General features: G+C 23.2%; 1 protein-coding gene and 1 long non-coding RNA gene across 3 annotated transcripts in view; one reads left to right on the plus strand and one right to left on the minus strand.

Annotated features, from left to right (window-relative positions):
• Positions 1-1,071: 1,071 nt before the first annotated feature.
• LOC122511705 overlaps positions 1,072-26,982 on the minus strand; it is a 42,057-nt gene continuing 16,146 nt past the window's right edge. The window contains exon 3 of the long non-coding RNA XR_006302549.1: positions 1,072-1,114. This is a non-coding gene — a long non-coding RNA (uncharacterized LOC122511705). The remainder of the gene's footprint in view (positions 1,115-26,982) is intronic.
• Positions 3,415-23,688, plus strand: LOC122511703 (ras-related protein Rab-3). 2 transcript variants are annotated; one of them, XM_043627118.1, is made up of 4 exons: positions 3,415-3,702; positions 20,179-20,400; positions 20,853-21,143; positions 21,292-23,687. In XM_043627118.1, the coding sequence occupies exons 2-4, from the start codon at positions 20,179-20,181 to the stop codon at positions 21,445-21,447; spliced, it is 669 nt and encodes a 222-aa protein (XP_043483053.1). In that variant the 5' UTR covers positions 3,415-3,702; the 3' UTR covers positions 21,448-23,687. The 2 variants fall into 2 exon arrangements, with proteins under 2 accessions (XP_043483053.1, XP_043483052.1); XM_043627117.1 differs by lacking the exon at positions 3,415-3,702 and adding an exon at positions 18,756-18,895 and having other exon boundaries at positions 21,292-23,688.

Raw genomic sequence — 26,982 nt, forward strand, 5'->3', positions numbered from 1 at the left:
TATAAAAATATTATTGTAGTTTTTTAAGAAATATGTAATGTAGGTAACATAAAAGTTACAATATCCGTGAGATAAAAAGAAAGTATTGCCAAAATTGCGTACAATAAAAATGCAAATCAAAATTTGCATTTAATTTTTAAAACAGCAGTAAAAATTTAGGAATGCAAATTAATTTTCAAAAAATTTGTTGCATTCATTTTTGTCGAACAAGATAGAAGAATATTATAAAAATATTATAAAATTTATATTTTTTATATAATTTATAAATTGAAAAACCTAATTTATTTTGATTCAAATAACTGATTACTTATCTAATTATTAAATAACTATTTATTCGAATCAAATAATTTTTTTGTAAATCAATTAATTGGCATTCGCTTCAAATACTGAAATTATTTGATTCAAGTAAATATTTATTTCATAATAGACAAGTAATCGGTTATTTGAATAAAATATATTTTTTTAGTGTATATGTACATTCTTCACAGTAGTAAAATTTTAAAACTTAAGTAAAAAATTAAATTAATTAAATTCAAAAATTCAGTTGCATTCCGACAGGTTTGACTGTATAAAAAAAGTTAATTGTTGAAAGGAGATGGAAATCTGTGCAATGTCAGTAAATGAGTAAATGTTTTTTGTACCTCATAAATTATGCGTGCAATTATTTTTTTATAAAAATTTGTTTACTGTGTAAAATAAAATAAATATGTGCCTTATATACGTTTATACTTGTAAATTTTAATTTTGAATTATACTAATTATTTATTTTTTAAATTTAATATAAATTAATTATATATATTCTATAAAATATTAATTAAATGGATAAAATTTGATTCAGGGCTTCCACAGAATAATAAATTTTTAATTTTTATAGTATCCTCAAGTTTTAGTAAAATTCTAATAAATTTAAAATAATTAATAATTCAAATCATAATTTGTCAATTTAAGTAATTATTATAAACTAATAGTTTTGATAATTTAATTTACAGGTCTCAAATATCAATATGTTGACAGTTATTCAAATTAGAGTAAAAAATTCAGAAAAAAATATTAATCGACTTACATTGTACTGCATTTTACTGTATCCGACCTCTTTCTCCATTAAAACGAACACCTGTAAATTAAAGAGAGAAAAATTATTTTACCTAAATAAATAAATATTCTTATTACAAAATTAATTACTCGCAAAATTTTCTTCAATTTTCCAATTCCTCCCCTTAAAAAAGTAATAATTGTAAACTATAGTTTTTGAATTGTTCGCGGGATTTTTATATAGTTTCTTAAGTTGGTCACATTGTTACGCAGTCATGCGCTTTTCATTCATATTCAAATAAAATATCTTCTATTTTTAAACATTATGACAATTTTAAAAAATTTAAATTAGTCAATTTGAAAAAAATTATACGAAAATTATATAGAACTAGAATAATAAAATTATTCATATACTTTTAAACCTTATGATAAATAATTAGAAAGCAGTTCAAATGTTTCCTATAAAGATTCTTCTGATTTGAAATTTTCAATTTCGATTGTATCGAAGTGCGATTTTTGAACAATATCGAAAATAATCGACAATTGTTGATTTAAATTAAATTTTTTATTTTTCATGTATAATTTATGTTCGCTGTAAGAATTGCCTTTATTATTCTGTTTTCAAATTCAATTTCAATTTTGACAAACAAAGTTAAAAATAATAAATTAATAAATAAATAATTTTTCTCATTGAAATTCTTTATTATTCCATTATTTTCAAAACTAAATAAAATTTTTTTATTTATTTTCTATTTCTATGGAATATATTAAAAAATTATAAAGTTTTTGGTGAATTTTAATAAAAATATAAAACTACACGATTTTTCAAAAATTTCAATGATAAATCTAAAACATTATTTTTCTTATAAACATTAATTTACATTTCTTTAAGATAATTGAATTTTAAAAATTTACTATAAAAAAATTCTAAGAACTAATTTTTTAAGAATGAAATGCAATTTTTCGAATAACTAATTAAATTTTTAAAAAAATGTTGTTTATAATTTAAAAAAAACTAATAACCTTTTGAAGAATTTCAATTAAAAATTTTGAAAATTATTGATGTTCTCCATTTATAATTGTTTTCAAACAATTTTAAAGTATTGTTTTAAAAATTTTATAATGTAATATTTTAAAAAATGTAAATATATTTTTTTGTAGATATTTGAATTTTTGAAAATATCCAATTGAAAATATTGAAAATAATTGAATCTAATTTTCGTTAATTTTTATTTAGCGATTTTTCATTAAAACCTTTGACAATTCAATTATTTTTTAAATTTTTGAATAAATTTTCCAAATTGGTGATTTTTAAAAATCTTAATGAAATACTCAAAAAAATAGCAATTAAAAACCTAAAATTTTACAAAATTTCGATTATTTAAAAATTTTTTTATTGTACTTTTCGAAAATTTAATTATTTAAACAAAATTATTCAAAACTAGTTTTCGAAATATTTTACTGTAGTTATTTCAAAAATTGTGTTTTATAGTAAAATTTTGTCAATTGATATAAAAGTTTTAATATTTTACTAAAATTTTTCGTAATAACTAAAAGATTTCATAAAATATCAAAATAATTTAGTAAAAAAGGAACATTTTAATAAAAAATATTAAGAAAAATTAAAAAATTAGAAACAAGTTAAGAAAAGTTTCTTAATTTTTTTATTAATTAAAATTAAATTGAAAAAACGGGAAAATTTTACAGAGAAAAATAACTTCAATTAGTGCGTAAAAAAAGAAAATAAAACATTTAAATATTCAGTAAAAAAAGAACATTAATAAAAAATATTGAGAAAAGTTAAAAAAAATTAGAAACAAGTTAAGAAAAGTTTTTTAACTTTTCTTAATTTTTTTATTAATTAAAATGAAATTAAAAAAACGGAAAAATTTTACAAAGAAAAATAACTTGAATTAGTAGTAAAAAAAAGAAAAAAACATTAAAATATTCATTAAAAAAAAGGTCGTTAATAAAAAAATGTTTAAAAAGAATAAAAAAAACGAAAAAAATTTATAAAGAAAATTAAAAAAAAAACTCAACAAAGTTTTCCTAAAAATTACTTTATCATTTGCAGTATTTCCCTCTAATTACACCCCTCCTCAAAAAGTAAACTTTTCCTGTAAAAGTGAATTCTCAATTTTCCAAATTAACAACTTGGACCAAAAACAAAAAAAGAAGAAAAACGATATTTAGCTTTTTAGAGTCAACTCGCAATGGACACGCTTGGTTAAACTGAGAATGCATCGCATCGGGGATCAACAAGTAGTAAAGCTGTTTGTAAAGTGAGCTTTCTTGGCATATATTGATGTGAGTCGGGTTGAGGATGCGCAGGCGCTGGGGGCCAGGATTGGCACGGGCGGGGGTCTTCGAAATGGTCGATATTTTAGCTATAAGCGGGGACTACAGTGGCGCGAGGCATTTTCCGAGGCCAGTTCAGTCTCTCCTTTATTGTCGTGACTCAAAAGAAAAAGACAAAAAAAAAAGAACGAAAAAAAATAAAACAAAACTCCCCGCCAATCCCCCCCCTTTCATTTTTAATTAACAATTTATAAAAATAATTTCTTCAAACTTAATACGTGATTATTTAAGAAAGTGCAATTTGATATTTAAAAGACAAGTGTCAAACGTGCAGCTGGTTCGGTTGTCGTCCGTGGAATTTCTTCGCTAGAGGTAATACCAATTGTATATACATATATATACACCTACACTCACAAAAATATATACATACAAAAATCAAAGTGTGATAAAAAAAGGAGAAAATTTTTGTGAAATGTGTAGTATCGAGAAAATGAAAAACTAAAGGGACTGAAAACTCCCCCATTTTGTGAGAGTAAGAGAGAGAGAGAGAGAGGGAGGACAAGAACGCGATTCTTTAACAGAGGTAGAGGCCAGTGAATCAATAAAAAAAAATTTTCACGCACGGAAAATCGATACAGTTTTATACAATTTTTGATTTTAGTAAGAAATTGGATAAATGATTTTTTTTTTTTGGAATTAACTAACGAGGGGGAAAATATTTTCCACTTTTGTTAATACACTCCCCTTTTCCTTCTCGAGCAGTATTTTTTTTTCGTGAAATAATTTACAAATCAACCACGTTCTAAAACTATCGCTGTCGTGACCGAATTTCCACGGTCGCCTATATTGACCTCCTTGGAGGGCTAACAGCGCGAATACAGACGATAAGTCCACTTCCTTTACGATATGATGATTTGATGATGATAATTTTCAAGCTTTTATTTTGTACTAGCAATTATTTTCATTATATTTAACAAACTTTAAAGACACTTTTTTTCTATTTCTATTTCTATTTTCGTTACTTGTTTTCCAATAATTTTTGTTTTATTCTCGATTTTAGTCATCCTTACAATATTGACTTTTTGCAGCCAGAGAAAATTTTTTGTTTAAAGCAAATATAATTTATTTGCGATAAATAAAAATATATTTGTCTCAGAGAGCAAACTAGGTTATTTATTATTGTTTCGAATTAAAAATTTTATTCGCAATAAATGCAACTTTTATTAGAACCAAATAAAATTTATTTGAAACAAATGCAACTTTTATTTGAACCAAATAAAATTTATTTGAACCAAACAAAATTTATTTGAAACAAATAAAATATTTAGTTGGCCCTGAGTGAAATATATTTTTTTCTGGGTGTGCTTTTGAATTAGTGAATTTTACAAATAAATTAGTAGAAATGACTATTTATTAGTAAAATTTTAATTTTTTAATTTAGTAGAAATTACTATTTTTTAGTAAAATTTACTACCTATTTATTAGTAAAATATAATATTTAAATTTTTTAAATTATCAGTTATTATTATTTATTAGTAAAATTTTTCATTTAAATTTTTTTAATTAGTAGAAATGACTATTTATTAGTAAAATTTTTAAGTAGTAAAAATGACTATTTACTAGTAAAATTTTAAAGTAGTAGAAATTACTATTTACTAGTAAAATTTTAGAGTAGTAGAAATTACTATTTATTAGTAAAATTAGAAATTAAAATTTTTCAAATTAATAAAAATTACTATTTATTAGTAAAATTTACTAATTCAAAAGCAAAATGTCAAAAAGCAAAAATTCGTATTTGTAAAAAAATGCAAAATTAGAGACAATACAGTGTAATTTTCCAAGAAGAAAATGTGAATATATATGTTGAAAATCTACTTTGACAGTAACCTTCATTCTTCAGAAGGGAACTTTTGTGAAAAAAGTGGGACATGGTTCGTTACAACTTTCATCATGATGACGATAAGGATAAATTAATAAAAATTAAAATCAAAGCGAAATTTATGGATTTTTTATATTGAAAATAGAAAGAAATATGAGAGAAAGAGAGACAGAGAGAGGGAGAGAGAGAAGTGAGATCGATCTCGTCGAAAATGTATATTTACATAGTCGAAGAGTGCTGCATATTGACAATATATGATTCAATGCTTCAGAAATTGAACTGGAAATTGCGAAACGAGAGAAAATTAAGTTACTAATTGTATCAAGTTAGATTATAAATTCTGCACTGAGAATTTGCAATATTAGAAAAAGAAGGGAAAATCTTTTCCAATCTGAATATTAAGTGAATTTCTTCATTTGAATATTAATATTAGTAGTAATAATTTATTCAACACAAATAATTTATTCATTTTTTTACTTATTTATAAACGGGACAAGCAATAATAATAATAAAAATAGTAATGATTATAAATAATATTATTATTACACAACGAAATTTATAGTTGTTTCAATTATTATTTTCATTTATTTGAAATAAAATTTTATTTGGTTCAAGTGATGCAAATAATGTTGAGTCATTCCATTATATTTCGACTAAAGTCGTTGCCGACTAATTTTAAAAAATTGTAATATTTTGCAGGAATGATTTTAAAGATATTAGGATCACCGAACAAAAAGAATTTTTTAAATATTTTTTATATTTATTGTAAAATAAGCATCTAAAGTATATGAAGTCGTAAAAACTGACACTTTTTCATCTAATAGAAAATATTAAAGAAAACACATAATTTACTATAAAAACGTAAAAAAATTATTAGAATTTATTAAGAATGAATTATTTTATTATTATAAATTGATAGAAACAATTATTAATAAGAAATATTAAATAAAAAATAATTTTAAAGTTTACATGGAAAATAACCTATTTTTGCAAATTTCATTCACTAAATATGAGAAAGAGAAATCATTAAATTGGATAAAACCTTATGAAATATAAAGTACCTGTGATTAACTTTTAGTTTTTCTTATCACTTTCTTCCTGTTTTCTTCACAAATATTAAAAAATAAGCAATTAAAATTGGCACTTTGCTTATTTTCACGATTTTCAAATGTAAATAACTTCTGCCCAGAAAAATGAAAAATTACGAAAATTGGGCAATAATTATTTGATCACTAGATACACTCACTGGAAAAAGATTTTCTTTGGTCCCGAAGCTATTTCTCGAATTAATTAACTTTAAACTTTTTACTATTTTTATCAGGTTAATACATGTGTTTTTTAAAGGACGAAGTTAGCTCTTCTTGTTTAATCGTTTTGAACCAACTTCAGTTTTAAAGAAATCACATGTATTAACCTGATAAAAATAGTAAAAAGTTTAAAGTTAATTAATTCGAGAAATAGCTTCGGGACCAAAGAAAATCTTTTTCCAGTAAGTGTATCTAGTGATCAAATAATTATTGCCCAATTTTCGTAATTTTTCATTTTTCTGGGCAGAAGTTATTTGCATTTTAAAATCGTGAAAATAAGCAAAGTGCCAGTTTTCATTGCTTATTTTTTAATATTTGTGAAGAAAACAGGAAGAAAGTGATAAGAAAAACTAAAAGTTAATCACAGGTACTTTATATTTCATAAGGTTTTATCCAATTTAATGATTTCTCTTTCTCATATTTAGTGAATGAAATTTGCAAAAATAGGTTATTTTCCATGTAAACTTTAAAATTATTTTTTATTTAATATTTCTTATTAATAATTGTTTCTATCAATTTATAATAATAAAATAATTCATTCTTAATAAATTCTAATAATTTTTTTACGTTTTTATAGTAAATTATGTGTTTTCTTTAATATTTTCTATTAGATGAAAAAGTGTCAGTTTTTACGACTTCATATACTTTAGATGCTTATTTTACAATAAATATAAAAAATATTTAAAAAATTCTTTTTGTTCGGTGATCCTAATATCTTTAAAATCATTCCTGCAAAATATTACAATTTTTTAAAATTAGTCGGCAACGACTTTAGTCGAAATATAATGGAATGACTCTGTTAAAAATAATATTGTAATATAATAGGTAAACAATTAACATATGATAAATATGCCAGTTCGTATAATAATAAACTTCTACTGAATAATTAAAAATTAATTACAATATCCAAATTGGAGAATTAAAATTTAATTAACAATATTAATTTACATTTTATATTTATTTTTTATTATTTTTTATATTTATTATTATTTTCATTTAATATTTTGTTTTATTTACTATTATTTTTATTTATTATTTGTTTATTTTTTGTTATTATTAAAGCACTCAGACGTTTAAAATTCAAATATTAATTTATTATTATTATTTTAAAAAATCTTATAAATATAATTGACTAAAAATTCAAACATTTAAAACTGGAAAATAATATTTTTACCGAAAAAATTAATGTATAATTAAACTCTCACACGTAGCATAAAAATGAATTATCGAAATTTAGGTATAATTAAATAAAACTGACATTTATTATTTCGTTGAGATAATTAAAATACTTTAAACAGATTGATTTTCTGTTACGATTGCGCAAAAATGCTGCGAACAATAATTATAACACGAAGAAAAATAATAAGAAATTAAAAAATATCTTCAATTGTCAAAGTTATTAAAATAAAATTCAATGAAATAAAATAAATTAGAATTGAATGAAATACAGTAAAATAGTATATAGAATAGAATAAATTGGAATGAAATATAATATAATTAAATTACAAAAAAGTATATAAAATAGAATAGAATAGAATTAAAATAGAAAAAAATATTATAAAACAGAATAGAATAAAATAGAATTGAATAAAATAGAACAGAATAGAATTAAAATAGAAAAATAGAAAAATAGAATAGAATAAAATAGAATAGAACAAAATAGAGTAAAGTAAACAATAATAATTGATATAAATTACACAATGTAATAAGCAAAAATATAATAATAATAATAATAATAATAATAATAAAAATAATAATAATAATAATAATAATAATAATAATAATAATAATAATAATAATAGAAATAAACAAATAATAAGCAAAAAACAAAATATAATAAAAATAGCACCGGAGATAGAAACAAAGATAACAAAATCTACATAAAAAACTAATTAAGATTCTAAAGATAGTTTGTTTTTAAAACTATATTTTCACTATTTATAGAAAAACAACTTTATTTGTTTCTATATAGCAGAAACTTTATTTTTTCCATATATATATATAATAGTAAAAAGAAAGCATTAATCTTTCAGAGAGAATCCAATACTTTTAAAAAATTTTTATTTTCCTTTTTTCTCTTTTTTTATACTCAGAAGTTAATCAATGAAGAACTCTCTTCAATATAAAAAAAGCTCAAGTACATGTTTCCTACTCAAGTGTTAGTATTCATATTCGTGTCATCTATTATATATGCATTTTACCCCAGCATCAACATTTGTTTTATTCGTAAAAAAAATATATGTATGCATTTCATTTTGTTTTTAAATATTGCCCAAAAAAAGAAAAAATTACCGCACGTCTCCATTGCAAATATATTATTAAATTTGGAATTTTTGTTCTATTTTACAGAGTTTGTAAAGTTAATTAATCCATTATTATATATAGACAAATGGGTTATACACGATAATGACATTTTGTTCTAATTAATTTTCGAATGTAGGCCAAATCAGATAGAATTTATTTTAATAAATACACTATGTAAAATTAAAAGAAAAATTGTATTTATAAGAATGTGGAATTGAAATGAAAATTAAAAAATATTCATTCTATTTTTAAACGTAGAAAATAAAAGGAAAAGTAAAATTATCAATGTCCCAATTTTTAGTGTCAGTGGAACCTTCCCTTTCGTTTGCTTTTATTGACACTAACTCTGATAAAATCGAGTACGTGGTTGCCCTCTTTTATAATTCTCGAAACTGAAAATTACACTTTCACCCTTAACTAGAAAATAATTGTTCTAACTTTTTTCTTCTAATTAAAGATTATTTCTTTCAATAAAATTTTCCCATTATTAATGACAAAATACTATACTGAATGAAAAATTTATATTTGTTTCATGTAATAATGGATTACTCGACTATTATCAAATAAATATTTACTATTACATACTATAGGGTCAATTGGGGTAAATGTAAACTGAATATCTATTTTTCACCAAAAACATTAGTTTTTTTTGTTAAAAGGTAAAACGGACGGATTTTTTTTGCATGAACTTGTTACTAGAGTTCCCTAGAAAAATGTTATGAGGTTCAAAAAAATATTGATGCACCTGAATCGCCTAAAACTGACTGTTTACATTTACCCCGAGATTTTGAAATTTTCCTAAAATTCGGGGTAAATGTAAACACCACTGTAGTTAAGCGAGGTTTAAGAAACAAGTTATAAACAATTAACCATTACAAAACTAGTAATGTAAAAACTTGAATAACTTGAACAAATTTTAATAGATTTTCATTCAACTTGGTAAAAAAAAGTTTTTAAGGATGATGAATAAGAATCTAAAATCGAATTTTTAAATTTCAAAATGGTGGATCCAATATGGCGGATGAACCTAAAAATAATATTTTTAAAAATTGATCAAATTTGTTTGAATCTGGCTACTCGGGGGTTTTTGAGATCGCTGAATACGAATTTGAAGTCAAATTTTAAATTTTCAAAATCTCGGATGAACCTAAAATTTTTTTAAAAAATTGATCAAATTTTCAAAAAAAATTTTTTTTTTTTTTTATCAAATTTTTTTTTTCAAAGAGGACCTAATTTCCTTTTCTATGTAATTTTACATTGCCAAATTAATGAAATTGTGAAATAGAAGCAAATTTATTCAATTATTTTCTTTTAAAATGTAGTTCAAGTTCTGTTTACATTTACCCCGAGTTTTCGAATTCTCGGGGTAAATGTAAACACTTAATTATTTATTAACTAAATTGACGAAAATCAAAAATCAAAGTCAATTTTTGTTAGGGCATTAATAAGGAAGAATTACATATTTTTGTTTGATTTTTAAATTTATTTTTATGCAAATGCGAGACAAAATACTGAAACAGTAAAATTTTGATTTTCAATCTTTTTTGCATTAAAAAATAACTTACACTATGACATTGCCAATTGTCAAAATAAAATATTGGCAATACTCAGAACATCTTGTAGGTGACCTGAGGTAAAAATATTGACGTCGTATTTATTTTCTAATTTGTAAATTTAGCTGAAACATCTACTGTTTACATTTACCCCTTGTTTACATTTACCCCAAATGACCCTAATTATTTTTATTTTTATTATACTAATATTTTAATATTACTACTGTCATTAATTATTAATAATTATTATTTTTTTTAATCCTCCATGTGTTAACTTTTACTATTTTTTTTATTCCTATTTGTTTATATATTTATGCTATAGAGAATAAAGAGAGTGTATAAAAAATACTTTAATATTCACGATAAAAGACTTTTCTATTTTCAAGAATTTTTCATTTTGAAGTTTGAACATAAAATAAAAATATTTTCCAACATTTTTCTTCTTGGTTTTTATTTTATTACTTTTTTTCCTCTTTTCAGTAAATCTATACTTTTTTAAAGAGAAAAGAAAGGAAAAAGTAGACGCTTTTGAAAAACAGTCGCATTGAATATGCATTAGATTGTAACAACATATTGACTATAAAAATAAGGTATTTTTAAATTACACTTTCGTATATTTTATGCATGTGTATCATGGCGTGTAAAACTATTTCTGATTTTTATTGAAACTAAAATATAAAATTAAATCAAATCTAAATTATATCATAAATAAATGAAATCAAAAATAAATTACATCATAAATAAATGAAATCAAAAATAAATTTAATTAAAATTAAATTAAAAACTGATGTTAAATTAAAGTAAAAAATTAAATTAAATTATATTGAAGCTAAAAAAACTAATTAAATGAAAAAAAGAAGAAAAAAGTAAATACTCCTAGTATAATATGAAATTCTTTTATCAAAAAAGAAAACTTTTTTTCCCCACTTTTATCCGAGTTTTTGTAATCCAATTATTGTCCATATAATATAGCAATATTCACGCACAGTTTTGTAGCCAGATCGATAATCTCAGTACGTCACTATGTGTTCGGAAAACGAGCAACTTGAATATTAGTGAAGGATAAATGGAAATTGTTTTTGAGATAAAATGAGAGAAAATTATTTGATACAAACAAGACAAGATATTTCTTTCATCAAAAAGAAATAAGAAAAATAAGAAATAAAAATTCTTTTTATCGCAAGTTTTTCGATTGTAATTTAATATTTAACATAAATAATAATAATAATAATAATCATAATAATAATTTATTTCACTACTTAAATATAGAATTACCTCATTAAATCTAAATTAATGATAATTAAGCCACTAATTAACATTATTGAATTTGAATATTCAGGATATTCTCAATAATTTAGTAAAATATGATACATATTACTTATATTATCATAATAAATTATTTTATTTAATTATCTAATTAAGTATAATTTCTTATACTTTTACACTAAAATAAATTACAATCACAAATTTTTTAGTCATTTTTTACTATTTTAGGAAAAGAAATTATAATTGGCAAAAATACTATTTTTTGTCATTTTTCACTAGAAAACTTTAGTAAAAGAAATGATAATTAGCAAAAATACTAATTTTCAGTCATTTTTCACAAAAATTTTAGTAAAATAGATTGTAATTATTAAAAATACTAATTTTCACTCATTTTCACTAAAACTTTATTAAAAAAAAATTATAATTAGCAAAAATGCTAATTTTTAATTATTTTTCAATAAAACTAGTAAAAGAAATTATAATTAGCAAAAATACTAATTTTCAGTTATTTTTCACAAAAATTTTTGTAAAATAGATTGTAATTAGTAAAAATACTACACTGAGAAAAAAAATTGTTAAACCAAACATAAGCAGCCAAGCATATTAAACATATTTTATTATTGTATTAAACGTAATTTTTATTAAAACACTTACTATAAATCAAAAATAATTTTTGGTTTTTTTTTCTCAGTGTAATTTTTAGTCATTTTCACTAAAACTTTAGTAAAATAATTAGAATTATTAAAAATACTAATTTTTAGTCATTTTCACTAAAACTTTAGTAAAAAGTTGTAAATCCAGATGTTCATTACATGAACATTTTGCTTCCTCTTTACGATCAGCAAAAAGAATAAGATTTTTGATTTATTTTTCAATAAATAATAACATTTTATTGTACAGCAACATGATTTTTAAGAAAAAAAGAATTTTTTAAAAGAGCAAATTGTTTTGTTTATAATTGGTTTTAATTCTATAAATTTAAATACAATATTATATACTTCATATATACCAATCGATTCGTCTTGATGCAAAGAATAAGATTTCAGAATTAAATGATTAAGATTTTTTTATATAGCAACATAATTTTGCGGAAAGAACTCATTTTTTGATAAAAATGCGAATTTTTCAGCTTTAATTGTGATTAACTCTATAAATTCTCATACAATTTATACTTTTTATATACCAATCGATTCGTCTTGATGCAAAGAATAAGATTTTATTATATATTAACTTCAATAACCAACTTAAAAAAATTTTTTTGAAAAAAAAAATTTTTTAGAAAAAAGTCAAAAAAAAATTTTTTTTTTGAGAATTTTTTAAAGTCTATCAATCCATTTCGAGATATTTTTATGATAAATATACCTGGTAAATTTTAGCCAAATTCGTTAAAACCTCTTCGAGTTATCGTGTTCACAAAAATCGGGATCCACACACACACATACACGGGTGATTCTCCGCGTAGTGCACAATTCAATGTCCCTCGTATTTTTTAAGAAATTAGTTGCACATATTGCAATGAATTCAAGGAGAAAAACTAATTTCTGTGTTTACAAGCAAAAGCCAATAGTCGTTTACATTTAAAAATTTATAATTTAGGTTTAAAAGCTGTTTTAAGGTGCTAAAACGTCATGGTATGGCCTGTCCCCAGTACGATGTATATAAAAAAAAAATTTTATTTTTAATAAAATACAGTAATTAATCTAAAAACTATTCATAGTTTCGTATTGTTTATGTTCGTAGAATTGTAAAAAACAAAAAACTTGCGAAAAAAATTTATTTAAAAAAATTTTTTTTGATGTTAATTCTTGTCCCTCGTTTTCGCGTCATGGTCTGGCCTTTTTATAAAATTGTATTATTTACATAAAAATCAAATCGAAACTTTACTCAATATTAGTAAAACACAACAACAAACTCTCCTAAGTAAATTAATAAGAGAGAAACTAATTTGAGAAGTAATTGTTTTGTTTTTTAACCATTAAAAGCACTAAACTTGCATAGGGAATCACAGAATCGTCATGGTCTGGCCTTCACATACTTCCCAATAAAATGAATAATTATTTATATTTTACGTCAATAAAAGTGTAGTAGTATTAGATTAGTGAATATAAATGACGTAAATATGAAACAGAATGAAGCTAATAAATTGTTTAAAAAATCATTTTTTCTTGAGCGTCATGGTACGGCTTTTCTGTATTGAACAGCGTGTAACAACAGAGTGAAGCAATAATTGTTAAACAATTGTAATTTGTAAAATAACATGCAGATAATTATTATTTAATTTGCCTGTAAATATAACAGGTACTTTCATTTTACCATGGCTGGATAGTATTGCCGCAAAGTATATACAGATATATAAAAATTATTTGTTTAAAAAATAGAAAAATTATAAATATTTTGTCCGGCCCACCACTGATATTTCATTTATAAACACTAAATTTGAAGATTCTATATTGACTTTTACTCAATTTGGAAAGAAAAAATCAGTAATAGTAATAACTAAATCGTGCGCTACGTGGAGAATCACCCACACACATACATACATCCGGACAATTGTTCAGGGTCTTATATAACATAGTCCCATATAGAAGAAAATTTGTTAAAAGGATTTTTAAAAATTTTGTATATTAAACGACTACAAAGCGTCCTCACGAGGAAGCAAAAAAAATTAGAATTTTTAAAAATACTAATTTTTAGTCATTTTTCACTAAAAGTTTAGTAAAAAAAATAAAATTTGCAAAAATTATACTTTTTAGTCATTTTTTGCTAAAACTTTAGTAAAATAAATTGTAATTGGATCAGAATTCGTGAAATTTTCACAGAAAATAAAAAGTATTTTTTTTAAATCGAAATGTTGAAAAAACATTTCTATTTAGCCTTAGGAGTGTGTCTACCAAAGAACAAAAAAAATTAATTTTTTTATAAAAGTTATTGCAAAATGAATTTTTTTGCAACTTTTTAAACAAAATTTTAATTCTCCTAAATGAATGAACCGATTTGAATGAACCAAGCAGGAATATAAAGGGGATAAAATATACTGTCGTTTAGAATAAAAAATTTTTTTATAAGTTTATTTTTTAATAATTATTTAATAAATTTTTTATAAACAATTAATTTTTTTTCATGTTCTGCGCCTTTTAAAAATTTTTAAAAAACATCAACATACAATTTAAACTATAAGAATTCAAAATCAGAATTAAAACATTATTTTTTACCACGAAATGAACAAAAAACTGTCGAATTAACATTTTCATTCAATTATATAACCATAAAAATGATCAAAAACTAAAAGTTCAGCATTGGTGCACTACACTGCGACAATATAATTTTCATTACAACTTTTAAAATAATTGTCGCTCCTAAATTTTCTCAACGGATTTCGATTTCTTATAGTTTTAATTGTATGTTGATGTTTTTTTAAATTTTTAAAAGGCGCAGAACATGAAAAAAATTAATTGTTTATAAAAAATTTATTGAATAATTATTAAAAAATAAATTTTTAAAAAATTTTTTTATTCTAAACGAAAGTATATATTTTATCGCCTTTATATTCCCGCTTGGTTCATTCAAATCGGTTCATTCATTTAGGAGAAATAAAATTTTGTTTAAAAAGTTGCAAAAAAATCACGAATTCTGACCCAATTAGTTGAAATCCTAATTTTTAGTTATTTTTACCAAAACTTTACTAAAAAAAATTAGATTTCGTAAAAATACTCGAAAAAAATTTTTTTATATTAATTATTTTTAGTACGAGGTAGGGGAGTATAGTCAAACTCGGACCACCTTTTGACTTTTGTTTGTAACTTTTTTTAAAAAATGAATTTGGTCAATTGAAGTATATTGTTAGAAAGTCTTGTTTAATAGGAACATTTTTTCTGTACAAAGTAAAATGATTGGTTATAAAATGAAAAAGTTATAAAGATTTAAAAAAAAAATTCTAAGTCCAGGTTGTCCCTTACAGTCAAGGTCGGACCATGTTTGAAATTCAAAGGGCATTACCATTAAAAAATAAAATAACACTTTTAGCGTTACGAAAAATGTATCCTTTATTGTTTACATGATCCCCAAGTTTTGAACGTTCAAATGAACGAAATATTTTTTATTGAAGATATTTTAATAAATTACTAATCAAAAATAAATTTAAAAACTGAAATATTTACGTTTAGCAACTCAGTAATTAATTTTTTGGATAGTAACGCAAAATAATTTCAATAAAAATTTAATTTGGAGAATCAATAAATAACTTTCGTTCATTTGAACGTTCAGAACTTTAGGATCTTTTGTTTACAACTTGTAAAAAGTTACAAATACAAGAAACAAAAAAGTAAAACATTATTGTTACAAAAAAAAGTAACGCGTAACAGTTTAAACTAACTTAATGAAATAATTAACAAAATTTACAGGATTCAATATTATTTATCTAATATATTTGTCAAAATGTGTGAGTATGTGTGTGTACCTATATTTTCTTGTATATTTATTAAAAAAGTATCTGTCTAATTCATGTATTATAAATGGTGGTCCGACCTTGACAAAATGCACCATTGTCGAATTGTTCTAACTAAAAAGAGATACGTTTCCGGATTCGATTTTTCACTTTACTTTTTCTTCAATCATGAATCCAACAATACTTCTGCATGCTTGCCTTGACGATTCCATGTTTTTTATATTTTATTAATGGTTTTTCACATGATGCACAAAACTTCTTTTGAGCTTTTTTTGTACCGAGGTCATAAAAAACACTACATTTAATTCTCCAAAAAAGGAATATAACAAAAAGTTAGGTGTGACTAAGCAAGCTTTGCCAAGCATGCGCGCAGGTGGCACTAGTGAACTTGTACAAAAAATCGCGAATGCCCTACCTTGACAGTGGTCCAACCTCGACTATACTCCCTATAGATATGTAATTATTAGTAAATATATTTTTAAGCTAATATTCTGTACTGATTTTTATTCGTAAAAAGTATAAAAATATATTACTTAATTTATTTTTGCAATAAAATTCCTAATAATTTTTATTTTTTAATTTTACACTAATTTTCATATTTAAAAATTGGTTCTTTTAATTTAATAATTATTAGTTAAATAATTAGATTAATTTAATAATTAAAGAGAATAAAGAAACGAGAAAAAACATTTTTTGAGTATATTGGCTAAAATGAATTTTAGTTGAAAAATTAAAATTCTCGAATGTTCAGAATACTTGAGAAATTTCTAAAATTTGTGTAATAGTGCAAATTAAAATCTCTTCTCTCTGTCTCACTTTATTTTACAAATAGATTTAAATTATTTTGATTGTATATAAATAAGTTTTGTTTTGCCCATTTGCTGATATTTCCACCTACTTAGATAAGAGAGTTCTTGCATTTCTCATAGTCACGTTTATTTAAACGAGAATGCATATGGCTCTATTCTTCGCCAATATTCTTACAAAACTATACGTGTCCAAGCATTTGCATTTGTATATATACACCGACTTTTATATAAACGTCATTTATAGCAAAAAAAGGACTGCAACTGAATATTGCGCATGTTTTTGTCACCTATACAAGCAAAAGTGAAAAAAAACGTGAGAAAAATATTTTCATTTCTATATTTTTGCTCAAAATTTTGAAAAAAATTTTATTTTCGAGTTTATACTCTTAATACTTATACTTTTAATCTTTGAGAAAATAAAACGTTTCAATAACAACAACAATAAACATTGAACAAAACAATTTGATTCAGATAACTAATAAAGAAAAGTAAACCAAAAAAATTTATAGACTCTTTGATAAATATTTCCACGAAAAAGAAAATTATGATCAATTTGAAAAATCCCTGGAAATCTCGTTCAATTTGGATACACATAATAAAGAGTGAAAATTATAAAAACTAATATCGCAGCGCAAATGAATCTTTTCTGAATATTTGCATTTCATCATCAAGTTTAAAATTTTCAATTATAAACCCCGAGACGGAAAATCAATTTTTAATCGTTAAAATATAACTGGGTTATGTTTTATTGTACAAATTAAAAAAAGAAGTTTCACATAATTATATGGACTTTTAATTTGATATGAACATTTCAGTTTGGAAATAAAAATCTTTCTTGAAAAACACAGAGAGAAAGGGAGAGAGAGAGAGAATAATATTAAATCTGACCTAGAGGGAAAATGCTCGAATTAAACGTTTTCCAGTTTAAAGAGCAAATGTCCTACTTTTTTTCTTTTCCCTGCTTTAGGAAAATTACAAACGTTTCAATGTTTGAAGACAAGTATTCTCAAAAATAAGGAAAAAAATTCTTTTGAGAAGAAATTTTTTTTGTTATAAATATAGTTTTTGGATATTAGTTAAGACCACTTTTTAAAAATCAATCTTACTTTTAGTTCACACTTTTGACTGAATTTCTGTCTTGAGAAAAAAAAATCTTTTATCGCAAATACAGTGTATTAAATATTATTACGCCTTTGTCGACATGTTAACGCATTGGCTTTATCAGCGCCAAAATGTTCAAGGATTCGAAACAGGCTGTGTGTATATTATCGCCACGTCGAATAATGAAAACGTTTTTCCTAGCATTGACCATGGCATATAATGCAACAGTAGACGACAACAAGACACAGACGGTTTCGTGTACTTCAGTAATTTATTAATTAAGACGAATTTCTATTAATTTATTAATTTCAATTTCATGAAAACCATTAATTTGGTATAATCAAAATTATTTTTCTTCGAACCAAATAAAGTGAAAAACGAATCTTTCTTCTTTGAATTAAAAGTGATTTCCACCAAATTTAATTTCAGTAGTATTAAAAAAATTTTTTAATCATTTTACTACAAAAGAAAATTATCTTTCTTGGCACCAAATAGTGAAAAGCAAATTTTTCTCTAAAGTGATTACTATCAATTTAATTTCAATATCATTAAAAACTAAACAACTTTAAATACAAAATGATAGATTTAAACAGAAAATTTTTTTTCCATTCAAATAGTGAAGAACAAATTTTTTTTCTTTAAAGTGATTTTTATCAATTTCGATGTCATTGAAAGAAGTAATATTTCATTTTATAAAATAAAATTTTTTAAAATTAAGAAATAAATTTTCTTTGAATCAAATATATTAGTGAAAAACAAAATTTAAATTTAAAGTGATCGATAAAAAAATCATGTCCAAAAAGACAGCCCATGTAGGAGTGAAAGATTCAGTTTTTGAACTTCGTTCGCGAATGTCGCGTTTACTGTCCATTGTGGAAATTACATCACCGAATTATTCTCCGGTATATAGGAAAAATGCACCTTCATTATTTTTTCAATTCACCTGACCTATTTTACAACAACAACAACAAAAATAATCTTTAAATCTGACTTTTCAAAGGCAAAAATTCTGTAATTCTTTTCTACTTTTATCTCCATTACAAACGAATTAGAAAAAACAATGGGAAAAATTTATTAAAGACAATAAAAATAAATGAAAAGTAAAAAAACAATAGAAGATAGAATTTTTATTAATAAATATTAATAAAAAGTAAACATTAATGAATATTAATAAAAAATAAATATTAATAAAAAATAAATATTAATAAAAGATAAAAATAAATGAAAAGTGAAAATTAATAAAAAATTAAAATAAACAAAAACAGTAAAAATTGAGAAAAGATGAAAATAAATAAAAATAATAAAAGAAGCTTTTAGTTTTATTGCAAGTGTAGAAAAACTTAAAAAACTTAATTTTAACTTGAAGAATTTTTCACTTTTGTTAACTTTTTCTTTACTTTTTTCTTTATACATTTTTGCGTGAAAATAGCTTAAAAATGTACGTACATAATTAATATTCTTAATTCTTTCTTTTTCACAAAATTAAAATTGCGCATAAGTAGAAAACCAGTAGTAAATAAATTGCAAAAAAAAAAAAAAAATTAATGAGAGAGATTTGAATTTACTTGTTAAACCGATTACATCTTTTATATTGAACTCTTTTCCTCTGATGTCATAATTCTAAATGTAGCTTCCTCCTATTTACAGCGAATTTATGAATAAATAAATATGATTGATTTTTGCAATAAATATTTTTAAATATTCATTATTTAATTATAGTCATAATAATTAGTACAATTATAATTTTTTTACGACAATAGAAATAAAAATAATATAATTAAATAAAGAAAATTATTATTTTCTGTTTTACGATTTGTCTTCTAAAAACCTAATTGCTTTCTGCAAAAACTAATACTTTCTGATTTCTTTCTGCTGAACTTACCACAGCAAGTATTTAAGTTTTTTTTCTATTACACAAAGAAAGTAAAATTATCAATTAAAAAAAATAAGTCGAAAAAAATTGAAAATTAAATAAAGAAAAATATTATTTTCTGTTTTACGATTTGTCTTCTAAAAACCTAATTGCTTTCTGCAAAACCTAATACTTTCTGATTTCTTTCTGCTAAACTTACAACAGAAAGTATTCAGGTTTTTTTCCTATTACACAAAGAAAGTAAAATTATCAATTAAAAAAAACTAATTGAATGAATTAAAATGAATTTCTACAAACGATATTAAATTACAGATGGCGGGGCAAGATCCAAAATGGCAGAAGGACGCGTCGGACCAAAATTTCGATTATATGTTCAAATTACTGATAATTGGTAATTCGTCAGTTGGTAAAACGTCATTTCTCTTTCGTTATGCCGACGATTCATTCACCTCGGCCTTCGTTTCCACGGTTGGAATTGACTTCAAAGTGAAAACTGTCTTCAGGAATGACAAAAGGGTTAAGCTACAAATCTGGGTCAGTATAAATTATAATGTAGCCATTAAAAAAAGAAGAAAAAAGAAAATCCTTTTCAAGTTTTTATTCTCATATTTCTTCTCAATATCACACACCGATCGAACAAGTCAATTACGCATATTGTTTCCTATTTTTAATGCAACTCCCTCATAAAATGATTTCTTTCTTTTTTTTGTTGTTGTTGACCGTGCACCATCAATATAAAATTAGTAATTTTATATTCTGCTTACAAAACTGTTTTTTGTACTATTTTATATATTTTTATGTGCCAGTATATTAATTTATCAATTACTGAATTTAATTTATTATACTAAATTAAATCGTATTTTTTTCGATTAATTAAATTAATTTTAATTAAATTAAATTACTTTTCATTTAAAAAATTAATTTATCAAAAGCCAAAAAAGGCGAAAATTCGAATGGGAGAATTTAATGATTTTCTTTGCTTTTAGGATACGGCGGGACAGGAGAGATATCGAACCATAACGACGGCCTACTATAGAGGCGCAATGGGCTTTATTTTAATGTACGATATCACTAATGAAGATTCGTTCAACTCAGTACAAGACTGGTTAACGCAAATAAAAACGTACTCGTGGGGTAATGCCCAGGTTATATTGGTAGGCAACAAGTGCGATATGGAGGACGAGAGAGTTATCAGTTTCGAGAGAGGCAAACAACTTGCCGAACAACTTGGAGTTCAATTTTTCGAAACTTCCGCTAAGGAAAATGTTAATGTTAAGGTTTGTAGAAAAAAATCTTAATAATCTTATCTTAGTACAATTTGAACCAAATTTTGAAAATTTCGTTTTTGTGGCGTAAAAAGTGGCTTTTTTTACAGAATACAAAAACGAAAGAAATGTTATTAATATCAAAAACTACAATTTTCAGGCGGTATTCGAGCAATTGGTGGATATAATATGTGACAAAATGAGTGAATCACTTGACAATGATCCAACACTAATGGCAGGTGGTGCAGGTCCTGCAAAGGGACAACGACTCACGGATCAACCAGTAAACCCCAAGGACACAAATTGCAATTGCTAAAGTACGAGGCACGCTTTCATTTGGCGTGCTTTTTGAGATGCTGGGTCCTAGCTAGTTCACCTTCTTCGTCGTTCCTTCGTTCTTCATTATTAATTACTTAATTACTTAAGTTTTCGTTCGTATTATTTTTGTGGCTGTTGCGATCATTTTTAAGACGGTTGCCCGAGCTTGACCGTCGCAAAAGAGATGGCCAACCAAACCAACAAAAAAAAATAATTATATAATAAACCCCTTAAGTTCGCGGGCGAACATTGTCGAACGGTTTTAACCACGATGCGCCTCTCTTTAAAAATCTAATTCATTTATTTATTTTTTCGTTTATTTTTGCAAACACAACACGACGTTGACATGCACAACTACCCATTAAGTCGGTAGCCACTTGAAAAAAATGAGAAAAAAAACCAAAGCTCGGGCATCCGAAAATGATGTTAAATAGGATTATGTGCCGGCTGAAGTAATAAGGAGGACGACGAAAATGCTCTTTTCGTCTCCGTACATTTAAAAAAAAAAAGTGCGATGTCAAAGTCTTCTTATTCACCCCCCTTTCTTTATATATACCGTACTCCACGCTCTTGATAATAAATTTACAGAAAAATATCTATTTTTCTCATCACGAGCGTTTTCCACATAGAAAAAAAACTCATAGATTAATGAAACTTTCCCTTATTTAAAAATAATCAAGTGACTCAAAGAGTAGTCATATTTTTTCACTTCCCTAATTCGATAAACATTTAAATATTTCAAGCGTACAAGAAATATTTGATATTCTTAAATAAAATATTCATTGTCAAAATGTACAATTAGAATTTTCAAAAAGAGAACAAAAAAAAGAATGACTTTATTTATATTACAAATTACAAATTACAAATTATAAATAAAAAATAAAAAATAAAAAAATGCAAATAATTTAGTTGTGAAAAGAAAACGAAAGTGTAATTAAAATTGTATTTAAATTTAAAAATATGAAAATGAAGAATCATTTTAGAAAAATATTTCAAATGCGCTAAATAGATGAGTGTAAATAATTGCTCGTCATGTTTTAGAGCTGTATATGCCAAAAAGAAGAAAAGAAAAGAAAAACGATAATACAAAAACGAATATCATCGTAAAAAAAGAAAATATCACGTGATATTTATATAGTAGACAAATTTTCAAACTGAATCTAAAATCTATTTCCTGTTGAACAATGTTTCAAAAATAGGAAAATGAGAGAAATGGAGAAAAACTAGTTTCTAACCAACTAAAAGAAAAAAAAGTATAAATACTGTCGACGGTTGTTAAAGTATACATTTACCAAAAAAAAGGAAAACCAAAAACAGTTATTTATTTATTTCACAGCTTTTTCTTTACGGGTAAAAATTTACTCTAGTATCAAAGGTTTCTCAAACAGTAATTTAGAAATTCAAATTTTAGAAACAATTTTCCGTTATAGTTTAGAAATAAAATTGTTAATTAAATTACAATTAAATTGATTAAAATTAATTGAAACTAAATTAATTGAATTTTTAATAATTGAAATTAAATTAACGAATGTATTATTCCTAAAGAAAAACATGTTTAATGACAATCAGTTCTGAAAGTCATTGCAGTACTTTATAACAAATTCCATTATTATTAATATTTTTATCATTATATTATTTTATTAAATATAATAAATTATGTGTTCTTATTGAAAATACGTATTCGCTAATATTTTTAATTCTCAGAGAAAATAAATCAATTAGATAAGTTGTTCAAGTTCATCAAATAGAATTTAACAGTTAACGAAAAAAAAAATTAATCATTGGAAATTTTAAGAAACGTAGAGTATAGATGTGTTGATTATAAACAATAAATTGTGAATAAAATTTATTTTATACACATTTGCATAGTGGGAAAAAAATGGTTAATGTATATTATTTCTAAGAGTTCAATTAAAAAATACGCACTCGGTAAAATTTTTGAAAACAATCTACATTTTAGAGAATTTAACCAGAAAACCTCTATATTTCCAAGTACACAGTTAAAATTTAATTAATCTCATTTTCAATTTCAAATCGTTAAAAGAATTTCTTTCTTTAATAAACGAACAACATTTAATTACATTTAGAAAATTTTCCATTAAGAGAAAAATGTTCCAAACAGTTGTTATTTTATTCTCTAAATCTGAATTTGTAAAAATTGAAATACGAATCATTAGTAAAAATATTCACTAATTTTTTAAAATATTTTTTTATATTAGGCACTATTTTGCTTTGTAGTTTTAATTATTCTACTATGGGTTTAGTAAAAAAAAAGTTAAAATTATATTACTAATTTTATTAATTATAATTTTTCTACTAAAGTTTTGGTGAAAAATGACTAAAAACTATTTATTTTTACTAATAATAATTTATTTAACTAAAGTTTTAGTGAAAAATGACTAAAAATTCACGAGAATTTTTACAAATGAGTAATTTTATTAATTATAATTTTTTGCCCCAAAGTTTTAGTGAAGAATAGCTAAAAATTAGTATTTTTACTGATTACAATTTTCTTTACTAAAGTTTTAGTGAAAAATGAGTAAAAAAATTAGTATTTTTACTGATTACAATTTTTTGAACCAAAGTTTTAGTTAAAAATACTTAAGAATTAGTATTTTTGCTAATTATAATTTTTTGTACCAAATATTTAGTGGAAAAAGGCAAGAATTTAGTATTTTCACTAATTTTAATTTCTTTTAAATTTTTAACCAAAGTTTTAGTGAATAATAATAAAATATTATTAGAAAATGACTAAAAATGATTTTTTTTACTAATTTTTAGTTTTTTTCTTATTTATACTCAAGTGAATAAAAAATAACTCAATTTTTACAAATTTAAATTTAGAATGCAAAATAGCTTTTACTATTGTTACGTACAGAATAGTTTCTACTATTGTGTTAACTATTTTGCTTTTATTGTTTTATTATTGTTTTAGGATAAATATTAGAAGATTCTTGATGTAACTATACGTGTATGCTTAAAAAAAATATGCAAAAAAAGTTATACATAACATCAGAAGCGTAAAGAAAAAAATATATATTTATCATTACCATATATTATAGAAAATTGTGATTTGTTCGCTTCTTGTGTTATATTCATATCAAAAAACAAACAAAAATTAATGTGCGTCAATTACGTCGACGAACAATGGCACTCGTGTCCACGTTAGTACTTCAGCAATGTCACACACGACGTTACCTACTATATAGGCGAGCTGCCCTCTGTACATAAATAAAATATATATTATTGACTCTGTAATGAAGTGTATGTAAGAGTTACTTATCCGTGTGAATTATTAAAAAAAAAAAAATAAAGAAAAAGGGACCTATTCTTATTTGCGGAATAGTAAACCGATAAAAGTCACAAATAGTCCGCGCCACCGTGTTGCTGCACGAACTTGTTGATAAAAGTCTAATAAAAAAAAGAACAAGTGTTTCGAATTTAATGCTTCAAATTCATTAACGCATTGGTAACATACATATATGTATATCAGGATAGTTTTTATTGCGAAACAATTGTCCATAAAAAACCTATACTGTTCAGAAGATTATAAATACGTAAAAAGGAAAAAAATAACAACAATAAACATCAATTATTACCGGACAATTTTGTCTCGATAACAATTTTACAGTGTATTTCAATCAATTTTTATCCAATTGTTATTTGGTTGAAAAAATGTTAAATATTTTCAATCCAATTTAATTTATATTTTAATTAATTAATTCAATATTAATTAATTTGAATTACAACTAATTAATTAAATATCAGTTAATTAATTAACTATCAATTGCTTAATTAAATATCAATTAATTAACTACCAATTTATTAATTAATTAACTATCAATTGGTTAATTAAATATCGATTAATTAATTAAATATTAGACAATATTCAATTCAACACTAATTTATGGAAAAAATTAAAATTTTAATTCAGCGATTAATTAACATCTGTAATATTTTAAATACTTGCTCCTAAAGTTTTGAACGTTCATATGATCGACTTTCATTATTTTTAAATTCGAATTTTATTTACAAAACATTGTTTTATTTTGTTTCTTACAGTTAAAAAATTAATTTTTAACCAAATGTTCAATTAGAATATTTTTCACTTCGGTCTAGTAATTAGTAAAAATATCGGAGCACAAAAATATATTTCGTTCATTCGAACGTTCAAAACTAGCAAAACTTAGATGCAGTAATTTTAAATTTAGTTTAAATTAATTAATTAAAAAATTAAGTTTTACAAAAATTTAAATTTTTAAATTAAGTTTTAAAAAAATTTAAATTTAAAAATTAAGTTTAAAAAAATTAAATTTACAAAGATTTTAATTAAAAAAAAAAATAATTAGACCAAGAGTATTAATTTACTAAAGGTATAAGTATACTCAAAATTAATTTGATGTTTTAATAACGAAAAAAAGAATTCAATAACGAAAAAAATTCACGTTAAAAATTTTGTTTATACGTTTAAAAAATATGTTATTGGAAAAAAATAATAATTAACGGATTAAAGAAAATGTTCCGACGAATTTATTTCAATTTTTTGTCTAAAGAATATTTTTTCCACCAATATAATCAACTTTCAGAAAATATTTCATTAGACAAAAATCGTCTGACAACTTTTCAATTTTTTTTATAATCACTAATTGCAGAATTTTCTGAAAAGAAAAAAAAAAGAATTTACGAATCCAATGTCCATTGAAATTGAATTTGAACAGAAATTTCAAGTTAAGATAATAACGGATAAACAAAACACAACTATATACATATTATGATAATAATCGGTGGACGGGCACTTGTATGTATGTATTGTAACGTATGTAAACAATTATGCCTAATATTATTAATGATTATATTAATAATAACTTTAAAGCATGTTGTGAAAAAAATCGTATAATTGACAAAAAAAAAGAAAAAATAAAGTTATATGTTATACCTGTAATAATTCGACAAGGGAAAAGATTATTATTGAGAACAGAATCGGATTAAAAAAACCGAAAAAAATATATTCATACAAAACAAAACGTACATTGCGAGTGCGAGGTAGCAAAAAAAAAAATAATGATCGTGTAAACGCGGTATAAATAAAGCTATAATTTACAAACTGCTTTTTAATCAGATTTTTCACAAATTACCCTAAAAATTTACTTTTATTTATTTTTTCAACTATATTTTTTAATTCGATTTTATTTTATTTATTATTTATTTATTATATTTGTGAATTTTTTAACCATTATAATTAAAACTTCAGTTATTGAAAAAGTATTAATATTATTAATTTATTACTAATACTACTAGATACTATTTGTATTTTTTTTCTTTATTTATTCATTTATTTTTTCATCGTTTGTTCATTTTCGAAATAAATAAAAAAATAATTAAAGAAATAATAATTTATTTTTTCCAAGTAAACGGGACTTGGATTTTATTAAAAAAAAGTATTATTATTATTATTATTTATTTAGGGGAGAGGGCCATAAGGTGGTCACCCATCTTTTGAACGACTGTAGATTTCAAATGGAATTATATATAA

This window comes from Leptopilina heterotoma, unplaced genomic scaffold (genome assembly GCF_015476425.1).
Source record: "Leptopilina heterotoma isolate Lh14 unplaced genomic scaffold, ASM1547642v1 Lhet_9, whole genome shotgun sequence".
In the NCBI taxonomy this organism is placed as follows: domain Eukaryota; kingdom Metazoa; phylum Arthropoda; class Insecta; order Hymenoptera; family Figitidae; genus Leptopilina; species Leptopilina heterotoma.

Bases quoted from the DNA above. Each gene is read 5' to 3' on its own strand.
- LOC122511703 (XM_043627117.1), top strand. From the start codon at position 18,785: ATGTCCAAAAAGACAGCCCATGTAGGAGTGAAAGATTCAGTTTTTGAA. The intron at 18,896-20,178 runs GTATATAGGAAA...ATTAAATTACAG, and splicing joins CATCACCGAATTATTCTCCG to ATGGCGGGGCAAGATCCAAA. The intron at 21,144-21,291 runs GTTTGTAGAAAA...TACAATTTTCAG, and splicing joins AGGAAAATGTTAATGTTAAG to GCGGTATTCGAGCAATTGGT.